General features: G+C 39.6%; 1 protein-coding gene across 1 annotated transcript in view; it reads left to right on the forward strand.

The window, feature by feature from the left end:
* Positions 1 to 12,790, forward strand: part of dnmt3bb.1 (DNA (cytosine-5-)-methyltransferase 3 beta, duplicate b.1) — a 191,566-nt gene that overhangs the window by 174,472 nt on the left and 4,304 nt on the right. Inside the window, exons 19-21 of the mRNA XM_051933299.1 lie at positions 2,421 to 2,506; positions 10,173 to 10,242; positions 11,346 to 11,464. Coding sequence (XP_051789259.1) covers positions 2,421 to 2,506; positions 10,173 to 10,242; positions 11,346 to 11,464 — 275 coding nt within the window. The remainder of the gene's footprint in view (positions 1 to 2,420; positions 2,507 to 10,172; positions 10,243 to 11,345; positions 11,465 to 12,790) is intronic.

Below are 12,790 nucleotides of genomic sequence, written 5' to 3' on the forward strand. Positions count from 1 at the left end.
GCTTGGGACCTATTTTGCCATATGCCATCAACATCTGGAATCTTGTGTAAAAGTTACTTGCACCCTCTGGAAAATGGCACTCCGTCACTCCTATATTTTATTATTCTGCTCTTTCAATAGGCGGCCAGCCCTGTGTGTTTCCTCCTGACAGCGTGATGAGGGATCTGTTTAATAGTTCAGGGCTAATGATGTTACAGTTTTTACAAGCACATTTTAATCTCCCAGGTTCCAGTTTCTATTTCTACATTCAACTCCGATCAGTGCTCAGAACATATGAGATTACCCTGACTAACCCCCCTACCAAATCACTTATTGTATTCTCTGTTTTGTTCTTTCTCTCCCAAGAAAAAAACTGTCTCTTCCCTTTGCTCTTTACTTTGCAGAGCATCCTGTAAACCTCTGCCCTTGATTTCTCTTTGGTCCAGAGACCTTTCTCCTCTCCCTTCACCCCTTTCATGGGACACTGCTCTCTTCAATGTAAGGTTTTGTTCTAGAAACCCAAATTACCAGTACACTTGCTTCAAAATTCTACACAGACTCTATCCTACTTCCCCATAAGCGGTTTCTGATGGTCCTCACTGAAGATCCTGTCTATCAGTTATGTTTCCCTGGTTTACTTAGCACAATTTTCTCCACATGTTCTGGCACTGGTCCCCTGTCTTTTCCTTTTGGACACATGTCACCAACTGTCTTCCTTTCTTTCCTGTAGTATTCCTCTGTTCCCTCAAATCTTTTTTCTTTTAGACCTTTCTAGGTTTCCACTCAAATTCTCTGAATGCAGGTTATTCTGTCTGGGTACCCTGGCAGCCAAACTAATGATTGCCTCCTGCTTGTAGACAGCTGAATGTAGGACTATTAACATTTTATCCTCTTTAAAAGCCAAAGTTCAAGAAGGCAGGAAGTGGTTACTGGGGCATTGGGTAAATAGCGCCTTGCAGAAGAAAAGGGGGGATCATGGGGAGAGGCACGGCATGTGACTGCGGAAGAACTTTCCTGTAGACATAACATCAGAAAGGTGAATTTTCTGAAAGTATGGCTGTGGATCATTCATTGTTAAATACATCTGCTCTTTATTGGGCTTTACTTTAATTTGTTGTGTGTGTGTTTCGGTCTTTCCATCTCGGTGCTCATTACAGTAATATTCTTGATGTTGTTGTGAAGTACCAAAAATCACGTTCAGCTTAGCGTAATATTCTACCTTAATATAATTTTTTTTTCTTGTTTTCATACCACTTTAATTATGATTATTTTTATTTTTAGAGCTAGTATCAGAAAACTACAAAATATCACAAGTGCCATTTTGTGGCTCGGTGGTGCCATAAAATTGACTTGCTTGGTGTCAGATGCTTCATAACCGCTGCTCATGTCATACTCTAGAGTACAACAAATTCTTGTCTTACTCAGTCTTTTCGTAGGAGAAATTCTGAGACACTGGTTTTCAATATGAAAAAAAAAATCTCATCTTCCTGAATGTTAACTTTCAGCCAGGGTCTTCCCCGCTGGCTAGCGTTCACATTCCTCATTTATGTCTGTTTTATTTATTTTTTATGTTAACATTGTTGGTTATTTACTTAGCTATATAGCTATGTTTGTTTCTATTGTGAATTTGAGAGTTCCTAAGCACAATAACCCTAAAAATGACTCAAGATGCCAACTAGTGGTTGATAAACTGTTAAACTCTGGCTAGTAACAAAAGAGCAAACATAAAATCTTTATAAATAAAAGTCTTTATTTCTCAGAAACTCTGTTAAACAAAAATAAGTTCCATGGAGCACAAAAGCAAAAAGAGTTACCTGAAACAGCAAGGCAATCCAGAGCAAACAAGTCCCAATGCACAATCCAGTAGGCAAAGTCAAAAAACAGAGCAAGGTTTACAAAATGGCGAATATTTACAAGAAAGCACAGTACAATAAAAAAGACACTCACCAATGCAAGTGCATTCAATGAGCCACAAGTTACTGTGGGTTTGAATCAGTATTTATACGTCTGAGGACAGTCCCTTAACGGAGATGTTCAGGTGGTACCACTCCTGGTCTTGTTTCACTTGTATTTCTGCCTTGTAATTTATTAAGGTACATGTGTTGATGATAGGATTGCTCAGCAAAGGGTGCAGGCGGACACATTTTGAGGGATACTTCTAAACAGCAAATGACTTGTCATGTGGATTCTAATGTTTTTATATATTGTGTTTCAATAGTTCAAAGTATCCCAAGACAATTTACTACTAATTTACTTGTTTAAGGATCCCATGGTGAATCAGTAGTGGTAAGGTAGTGGGCACCCTTGTGGTTTACAGTTCAATGTCTTGTTCATTAGGCCACACTACCTATCTTACTATATTAACTATATAGAACAAAGGTAAAGAAGGTACTGTAAGTATACCTGCCGTTCCTTTAACTATTTTTTTTCTGCTACTACAGTGTAACCCAGTGATGATTGATGCCATAGAAGTGTCTGCAGCTCATAGGGCAAGATATTTCTGGGGAAATCTTCCTGGAATGAACAGGTATGTGTTCTTTAACTAGTACAGTAACAGAAATCAATTACCATATACTGGGTGTTTTACAGAGTACAATGAAATTCTTACTTGCATGTGCTAATAAACATATAACACGTTGATGCATTCTGGTGCCAGGCTTAGGGAGCATAACATCCTTACCACAAAAATGTTATCTTCCTTCTATAAATTTGCAATATTATAGCAACAAACAGTGGTTAATGTTTAGTGCTGCATCTGAATGGGGGTTTAGGCTGAACATGTGACTAATCCATTCCAGCACTATAAATTGCTTTATTCTCAGCTTTTCTGATAATTTCCTTGCTCCCCATCTCTTGAAAAGTTTTCTGTAATGAACAGAGTTTATTGTTTCCTCAATGATGACATGTCATCCAGGTCTTAATTTGTGAGAGTATCCCAAAACTATATTACCATGTTTCCCCGAAAATAAGACAGAGTTTTATATTAATTTTTGCTCCAAAAGATACACTAGGGCTTATTTTTCAGGGGATATCTTATATTTATTTATGTACAACAATATATATTTATTCAAATACAGTCATGTCATCTTCTTCTGGAATATCGTCATAACTCTCTACATTCAAACCCTGAATTTCAGCCTGAATTTCTTGCTACTCCAGCCGCATTTAGGCTCATCCAGGATCGATGTGCATGCTTTGATGTTTGATAAATGGTTCGATGTGGTGAAGCAAAACGCCGACATACAAATGCATTCGTGGTGCTTTGATATTCAAGCATTGCATATTCCCCAAAGTAATGACATGATACATATTAAAAGTGTTACATACCATCTAATGTGCCGTCTTTTTTTTTTTTTTTTTGCACCTTTACAATACCTTTAGAATGTACGGCGGCATATTTGAGCCACAGAGAAAAAAAAAATAAGGACATAATGAAAATGTCTATTTTGTGATTAAAGTGGAAATTTCAGCTTTAAACTCGATATGTTTTCTTTAACCTCATAGTTTACTTTATCATTAAAGTAGACTGTCGTAAACATCATCTTAACATTAGAATTACCAGAGCCAATGAAAAACCTCGTAAATCTTGCCCACCTTAAATCCCTTCGCACCTCTCCGTCAGCGTCTTTTGTCTTCTAAATGTGTCGATAAGCAGCAAGCAGCCTTCTATACCATCCCCCCTACCGCCTCAGAACTGGCAAGAAGTTCTCCCATTTCCTGCCTTGATTGATTATCTAAGAATGAGCTAGCCAGAATTGTAAGGGGAAATAATTTGATGTGTGTTTTGTGTCTACAACAATCTATGTAAACACATCGTTAAAACAGAAACGTTTTTCATGTTTTAGTAATAAATGACAAAATGTAGACATGAACTATATAATGTGTGAAGGCTAATGGCCAAATATCAAATAAACACTTTCACAAAAGGTGCAAGTACAATACAACAGCACTGGTGATGTGCTTAGAACTGCTGATTTATAACCCGGAGTTTGAAACCAGCTCCCTGAAAAATTTACCATTTAGAGTAGTGAGCTGCTTTTATTGTCAATAATATACAATAAAAACATACATTTGATTTGTGTTGTACCACCCAGTGAAAATGTATAGTACTTGTAAAAAATTAGCGTTTTTTTTTTTCACTTTAACTCTCTCAGTCACGATCACGATACCCCGTGGCCCCAGTGCATGCCTTGCACAGGAAATGTGCGTTGATCGCCTTCAAGTCAAGCATGTTATAGCGTAAGTAACCGGCCACCTGCATGCTTCTGCTTGCACTGAATAAGCTCATGCCTTCTGGTGTACGATGTCAACACAGCACTGGGCAAAAAAGAAACAGACAAATATATGTGACATTTTGAAGAAATCATTTTATGACCTGAATAGTACCAATCAGAAAACATTGTTGCACTAATGCAATTTTATGTGAAAACAGGAAGATTCACCAGCGTTTGTGTGTCAACTTTTATCCCTCCAGATCAGAGAGGGAGGGTTAAATCAGAGGGATTTTTACAAGTACTATAAATTTACACTGGCTGTTACAGACACAAATCAAATGTATGTTTTTATTTTATAATATTAACAATAAGAGCAGCTCACTACTCTAAATGGTAAATTTTCCGGGGAGCTGATTTCAAATTCACGACCTCTGGATTATAAGTCAGCAGTTCTAACCACAGGACTACGGAAGCGGTTGTATTGTACTTGCACCTTTTGTGAAAGTGTTTATTTGATATTTGGCCATCAGCCTTCACACATTATACAGTTCATGTCTACATTTTGTTATTTATTACTAAAACATGAAAAACGTTTGTGTTTTAATGATGTGTTTACATAGATTGTTGTAGACACAAAACACACATCAAATTATTTCCCCTTACAATTCTGGCTAGCTCACTCCCAGATAATCAAGTTCAGGAACTGGAAGAACTTCTTGCCCGTGCTGAGGCGGTGGGGGTGGGGGGGGGGGGGTGGTATAGCAGGCTGCTTGCTGCTTATCGACACATTTAGAAGACAAAGGACACTGACAGAGAGATTCAAAGGGATTTAAGGTGGGCCGGATTTACAAGTTTTTTCGTTGACTCTGGTAATTCTAGTGTTAAAACCGACCCAGTTGTTAAATCGCCACACGCTTCTGGGGCTTCCTACTGACCTGACAGCAGCGGCAAGCGGCATCGCCACACAGAACACATAAAATTTATAATATTCCAGCTCTCTGCACATTTAGAATTTTTAGATTTATACTTGATATCACTTTCATGATGAAATGCATTAAAAATATGTATGTTACATTTTACAGATAAATCGTTAACTCTGTTTAAATAATGAATACTGTTAATAGTTACACATATGGGGGTGGCACGGTGGCAGAGTGGTAGCACTGCTGTCTCGCAGGGAGTCACGTCCCTTTTGATCCCTGCCTGGAGTTTGAATGTTTTCCTGGTGGGTTTCCACAGTGTGCTCAGTTTTCCATCCAAAGACATGAAGGTTTGGGGATTTGGTGAAGCTACAATGACGTTAGTGTATGTGAGTGCTGGTGTTCACTTTTCGATGAGCTGATGCCCCATCCAGGGATTTTGTTTCTGTGTTGCGCCGATGCTGCTGGAATGGGCACATCCCTGAACTGATGGATGTAATCAGTAAACATCCTTTTCAGAGATATTGTGTCAAGATGTGCTCTGAATTTAATGGATGTTTCGGGCACACGCGTGACATCGCGTGAAGTATAAACCTGGCCTTAGATGCCTTACTTTTCAGCTGACGATCTTGACTAGGGCTTATTTTTGGGGTAGGGCTTATATTACAGAGCAGCCTGAAAATCATGCTAGGGCTTATTTTCGGAGTAGGTGTTATTTTCTGGGAAACACGGTACTACTGCAGTCATGCTTGACTCAGTGTAAGGCTTTTACATTTGAATTAGGGGTTATGTTAGTTGAACATTTCATTTTGAACTTATTATGTTCATGATGAACTCATTATTAATGTTATTTGTAATCCTTAAGGATCATTTGTTGCATTTTACCAAACCAGAGGCAAAAGCTGTATGTTTATTAGCAAGAAGTAGTTTTCACACATGATCCTTAATTTGCACTTGATCTAATTTTTGCCTAATGTTTATCTGATACCAAAATTATAAACACTGATCTTGGCTGAGCTGAGAGAAATCTGCAGATGTTGTTATTCAATAGACACTTGTGACTTCAATTGAAAACTGTATTCTTGGCTTCTGGAGAGATTTTATTAAAACAAGTGATCATGGAAGAATTAAATACTGTCCCTAACTTCCTCTATTTGGCCAGTATAAGTGTGGTTCCAGATCCTTGCAAATGGCATTACAAATTTATTTCAACTGGTTGATATCAACAGTTTTTTTTCCTATGGTTTTCAGGAATTTGTTTTGATTGTGACATGATGTGCTTTAAGAACTTGTGTACTGACAACGTAATTTAAAGGCAGGCATTGTAGTTAGTGGTTAAGGCTTTGGACTTCCAACCCTAAGGCTGTGTGTTCAAATTCCACTACTGGTACTGTATGACCATGAGGAAGTCACTTGACCTGCTTGTGCTCCAATTAGAAAAACCATGAAGAAATGTAACCAATTGTATCATAAATATTGTAAGCCACCTTGGATAAAGGCATCAGCCAAATATGTAAATGTAATGGTAAAGGTAAAATTAAGTTACTTTGAGCACTGTTCACCAAATAATGCATTCAAACAGCTTACTCTGACTGTCCTGATGGACCAACGAGGCAAAGCTGGAACTACAAGCCTGCTTTGACAGTACTGATTGGAGTGTTTTTGAGTCTGCAGCGACAGACCTGGATGAGCTTACTGACACTGTGACATCCTACGTCAGTTTTTGTGAGGATATGTGTGTGCCCATGAAAACTTTTCGCACATACAACAACAACAAACCCTGGTTTACTACAAAACTCAGGCAGCTTCGTAAGGCTAAGGAGAAGGCCTACAGAAGTGGGGACAGAATCCTGTATAATCAAGCCAGAAACACATTGACAAAGGAGATCAGAGTAGCAAAGAGGTGCTACACTGAAAAGCTGGAAAACAGGTTTACAGCCAACGACCCTGCATCAGTGTGGAGAGGTTTGAAAGACATCACCAACTACAGGAAACCATCCCCCCATACTGAAGAGAACCATCAACTGGCCAACGAGCTGAATTTGTTCTACTGCAGGTTTGATAATCCCTCTTTCACACCTCTCACCCACGCCAATCAAAATACAGCCCCAGCACTCACTACCAAGCCCCTGCCCCTCCCCACTGACACCATACCTGCACTCAGGATCTGTGAAGGAGACGTGAGTCAGCTCTTCAGGACACAGAAGATCAGGAAGGCACCAGGTCCAGATGGTGTGTCACCCTCCTGTCTTAAAGTCTGTGCTGATCAGCTGGCCCCCATATTTACACAGATCTTCAACAGATCCCTGGAGCTATGTGTAGTTCCCTCCTGCCTTAAGCGTTCCACAATTATCCCGGTTCCAAAGAAAACCTCCATTGCAGGGTTAAATGACTACAGGCCAGTCGCCCTGACGTCTGTGGTCATGAAATCCTTTGAAAGACTGGTGTTGACCTACCTGAAGGACATTACAGACCCCCTGCTTGACCCCCCTATCGTTTGCTTACCGAGCAAACAGGTCACTGGATGATGCAATCAACATGGGACTGCACTACATCCTGCAACATCTCGACTCTCCAGGGACATATGCTAGGATCCTGTTTGTGGACTTCAGCTCGGCGTTCAATACTATCATTCCAGAAGTCCTCCACACCAAACTCACTTGGCTCACTGTACCAGCTCCCATCTCCCAGTGGATCAAAAACTTCCTGACAGATAGGAAGCAGCAAGTGAGACTGGGAAAAATCACATCCAGCACACGAACAGTCAGCACTGGCGCCCCCCAGGGATGTGTCCTCTCTCCTCTGCTCTTCTCCCTCTACACAAATGACTGCACCTCAAGAGACCCGTCTGTTAAAATCCTGAAGTTCGCAGATGATATGACAGTCATTGGCCTCATCAAGGACAGTGACGAGTCTGTATACAGACGAGAGGTCGAACAGCTGGCCCTCTGGTGCGGTCAAAACAACCTGGAGCTGAACAAGCTTAAAACTGTGGAGATGACAGTGGACTTCAGGAGGAGCCCCCCAGTGCTGCCCCCTCTCACACTACTCAACAGCATTGTGTCTGCTGTGGAAAACTTTAGGTTTCTGGGATCCACAATTTCCCAGGACCTAAAGTGGGAACTAAACATAAACACAATTGTTAAAAAGGCCCAGCAGAGGTTGTACTTCCTGCGCCAGCTCAGGAAGTTCAACCTGCCTCAGGAGCTGCTCATCCAATTTTACTCTGCACTAATCCAGTCTGTTCTCTGTTCATCTATCACAGTCTGGTTTGGCTCAGCCACAAAACAGGACAGGAACAGACTTCAACGGACAGTCAGGATTGCAGAAAAAATCATTGGTGTTGATCTGCCCTCCATTCAAGACTTATACAGATCTCGAGTCAGGAAACGGGCAGAAAACATCATTGCAGACCCATCACACCCTGGTTACAACCTTTTCCAACTATTTCCCTCTGGTAGGCGCTACAGAGCACTGTACGCCAAAACTACCAGACATGTGAACAGTTTCTTTCCTCAGGCCATCACTCTCATGAACACTTAAGTCAATCTCACAGCATCAGGGACAATACTAGGTAAAACCGGAGTCCAATTCCTTGTATGTGTACATATACTTGGCCAATAAATCTGATTCTAATTCTGATTCTGTTTACTGAAGTGAGTACATCAATGAGGGAGTAATATTTTCATAGCTGAAATTTTCTTGTTTTATTTCTTTCATAGAATCAGAAGCATATTTCCCAATATGGTGGTATAAACCAATGTATGAAAGCATAATGTGCACTTGGTTCCTGCCTCATATGTTGAACTAACACTAATGACAATATTTCAGTGAGGCAGTGACAACTTTGTCATTACTCACTGGTGTAGTTCTTGTCATACCCAGGTTGTAGTCAAGTCCTTGTTGTTGTGGGTGCCAGCAATAGTGAAGAAACTAGAAGAATGAGCATTGTACACAGTGTAAAATGCAAGAAAAAAGACTTAACATAGAAAGTAATATACAGGGTAGGATTCAAAAGTAATGAGCCTCATTTTGTTCTGACACGAACGTACCTTGTCTCGCGCCCCACTTGCCAGCGACGGCGACAGTGGGTGTTGGCTTCACAACGCAACGGAGCTCCTACCGCTCCGAGCTTTTGGAGCGGTAGGATCGGCCTTGATGGGAACCCCTGTGTGGTAGTGCGTTACACGGCGGAATGGAAAGTTCGTTAGAGCAACGGTACGTGTTGAAGACGAAGACCATGCTCATTGCCTTCTTCAGAGTGAAGGGGATCATCCACTACGAGTTTGACCCGCAAGGACAGACCGTGAATGCTGCTTACTACTTGGAAGTCCTGAAAAGGCTGAAAAGAAGCGTCGCGCACAAGCGAAGGGACATCAAGGACAGCTGGAAGCTTCACCACGATAACGCTCCCAGCCACACCGCCTTCATCGTGAGCGCCTACCTGGCCCGGGTGAACGTTCCAGTGGTCCCCCAGCCTCCCTACAGTCCGGACGTGTCGCCTTCTGACTTCTTGTTTCCGCGCTTAAAATCAGCGCTGAAAGGAAAACGCTTCGACTCGATCGAGGACATCCAAGCAAATGTCAAGGCAGCCATCCCGGAACAGGCCTAAGTGGACGCCTTCGAGTCATGGAAAAGCCGCCTACAAAAGTGTATTGATGCAGGAGGTGCCTATTTTGAAGACTATTAATTAGTTGTACCGATTTGCTCAATAAATTTGTCTTTTTGAACAAAGGCTCATTACTTTTGAATCCTACCCTGTAACACGAAACCTACTTCCAAAACTTTCTTTGTATCTGTAAAATGTATCTGTTATTCTTATTTAATGTAATCAGTGAAAAAGTAAAACCTCCCTTAGCCTAGCCTGCATGATTTGAAAAACAGTAGTTTACCATACACTGCAAACAAAAAAAAAAAATTTTTTCCTTTTAGAATTGTCTCTCCTCTGTTTTCAACCACAGAATAGAAAATGACTACATAAAATCATATTTTATTTTAGTCTGCTTAATAACCTGGACATTAAATCTATTCTAATAATCATTTTTCTGTTTATGAATAGGCCCTTGTGTGCTTCTGGAATGGACAAGCTAGCTCTGCAGGATTGTTTGGAGCATGGAAGGATTGCTAAGGTATGTATGAACATAGTCTGGTTTGTATTAATTTTAAATTCACCCAGATATTCTGTACTTCTTAAAACCTAGTAATTAGTAATAACAGTGTTGTGGAATAACACTGTTAACAACTGGGAATGAATCACTTTGATTCTGTACAGCTAGAGATCTAAGAAACTTTTAGTAATACAATTATTCATGTCTTTGTGTGCAACCATCCACTGAAGAGGGCAATGGTCAGTTGCTAGAGTGAATTCTCGGCTGAGGACATAAAATTCCAGCTGAAAAATAGCTCATTTATTTGATAAAGTTCTTCTGTGCAGCTGCATACCTCTTATCCCGATTCATCAGTTTCTTGCTTAGGTAAAATGAGTTGGTCCCCAAGCTGTAATTCATGTAGCATAGCCCCACATTTGTATAACAGGGCTTGTGTTCTCTGAGCCTTTTCCATGTGTTCTTGCTGTTGTTATACATGCTCCAGAATGTTAGTGTAGGAGTTAAATTGCTCCACACACCTTAACGTGACCTGGACAAGGAGCCACCTGGGTTGTCCCCTATTCAGGAACTCAAAGTACAGAAAAGCCAGTATATGATTTATGGGTCCACTGCTGTCATGCAAGAGAGGATGTAATCTTTCAAATTAATGATTTTTTTTGTTATCAAATTTCAATTGACACTGCAGAATGATTGTCAAAGAGTTGGTTTGCTCCTCCCAGCCTTCTTTGACTAGGCTATAGAGCCCTGTGGTTTGTCTCACATGCAGCAGCTCAAAGTTGGATTGTTTGTGCGCACAAAATGATGAAATCAGATAGAAAGGAGAATAGGGTGCTTTGTATTGCCTCTATCTGTCTCTGACACACATTAGAAAACCGGGCGATTTTCTTGTGGTTGCTCAAAAACATTAAACACCATCAGTAATCAGTTTTTCTTTTTCACAGTAACTTTTTTGCTCTGAGATATATATACTGTATCTACTGTGTTTTCTTTGAAATATATTTAGTTTCATTGCATTGGAATGTAACTTGTTCTTAGCTTTTTCCATAATGTCCCAATTCTTTTGGAACTGGGCTTGTATTCATTTTTTCATGTTTCTCTTACTTTCTTCTTCCTTTGTTCATCAGTTTGGAAAGGTCAGAACCATCACAACAAGATCCAATTCTATCAAGCAAGGCAAGGATCAGCACTTTCCAGTATTGATGAATGGAAAGGAGGATGTTCTTTGGTGTACAGAGCTTGAAAGGTAAATCCTTTTTATTTTAGTACAGGTCATTTTAGTACTTTGTAGGTACTCTTTCCTCAGTTCCTGAAAAATACACAAATAACAGAATGGTAACAGGTTCTCCTTTTTCTTAATATGTATTACTGTATTTAAAACTGTACCAGTCTTTTTTCATGTAAGAGAACAGAAAATGGGAAGTGCCATGCAACTAAAACAGTCACAATCATTGTTTTCATGTTAGAGAAGAGAAAACTGGAAGTCAGCTCGCTTTTCCAGATAAGTCAGACTATAAACATTAATTTCAGCACTGACCGCAGTTTTAATTTAATACACATGCACCTGCTCCCGGAAGTTTGTTTTTTGTTCTCCATAGTATAAAACCTGGTGAAAAATTATTTGCAAAGCAAACATTGGAGAAATGTATGTAATGGTAATCATTGTGTAACAAACAAGCCAGATATTTCATAAATCAACACCCTAAATGAGTACTTTGCTTATTTTTTCAATAATGCATATACTCTACTCCTTTTAGAAAAAAAACTGCCCAAATAAAAAAATGATTTATTAGTAAGCAAGTTCAAAGAAGCTGCTTTCAGTCACATGTAAAAAAGAACACAGAACATAAGAAATCAAATGAGATGAGACCATTTATTTCATAAAGCTTGTTTGTTTAAATATGTTTGAAGTTTCCAAATGTTCTGAAGGGAACAGGATGCGATAACCAGTGTGCGTAATCATTACAAGGTTCGTTCTGAAGTGTTTGTCCTATTATGATATATACTGCAAGGTGAGGGGAAAACAGAAAAATAAAAGGGAGGCAATAAGCATATAAATTTGATTGTCAACATGCTGAAGCTGACTACAACAAAAATGCTATGTCATAGCTTTTATTGTGATTAACAACTTTTATATATTACAATAAGATGAAGAGCACTGAAAAAAAAAATCAAATTTTAGAAGTTTATTGTTGTACTACAAATTCACAGAAATGATCCATTGTGGCACTATGGAAACATGGATGGTCTTATAGATTATTTTCAAACCTGAAACACTTTCCCTGTTCTACCACAGTGTTCCTGTCCTACTTAGTGATTTTAACAATAGATGCTCTTCTGTGTTTCCATTGGTCCTCCCCAAAATAAAAGAGTTAAAATACATAATGTGTGTATCTTATTGGTTTAAAGAGAATGCATCTGTTTGCTTGTGCAATTTTAATATGAGAATAGTCTCATAAATCTTGACATACAAGGCAGTTATTATTGAATGTATTTATCCATTGTCATGCCAGTTTATTAGAGTTCAGAATCGTGGAGGATGAATCCAGTTCTAGACAGAGAACCCTAAATA

This window comes from Erpetoichthys calabaricus, chromosome 10 (assembly GCF_900747795.2).
Source record: "Erpetoichthys calabaricus chromosome 10, fErpCal1.3, whole genome shotgun sequence".
In the NCBI taxonomy this organism is placed as follows: domain Eukaryota; kingdom Metazoa; phylum Chordata; class Cladistia; order Polypteriformes; family Polypteridae; genus Erpetoichthys; species Erpetoichthys calabaricus.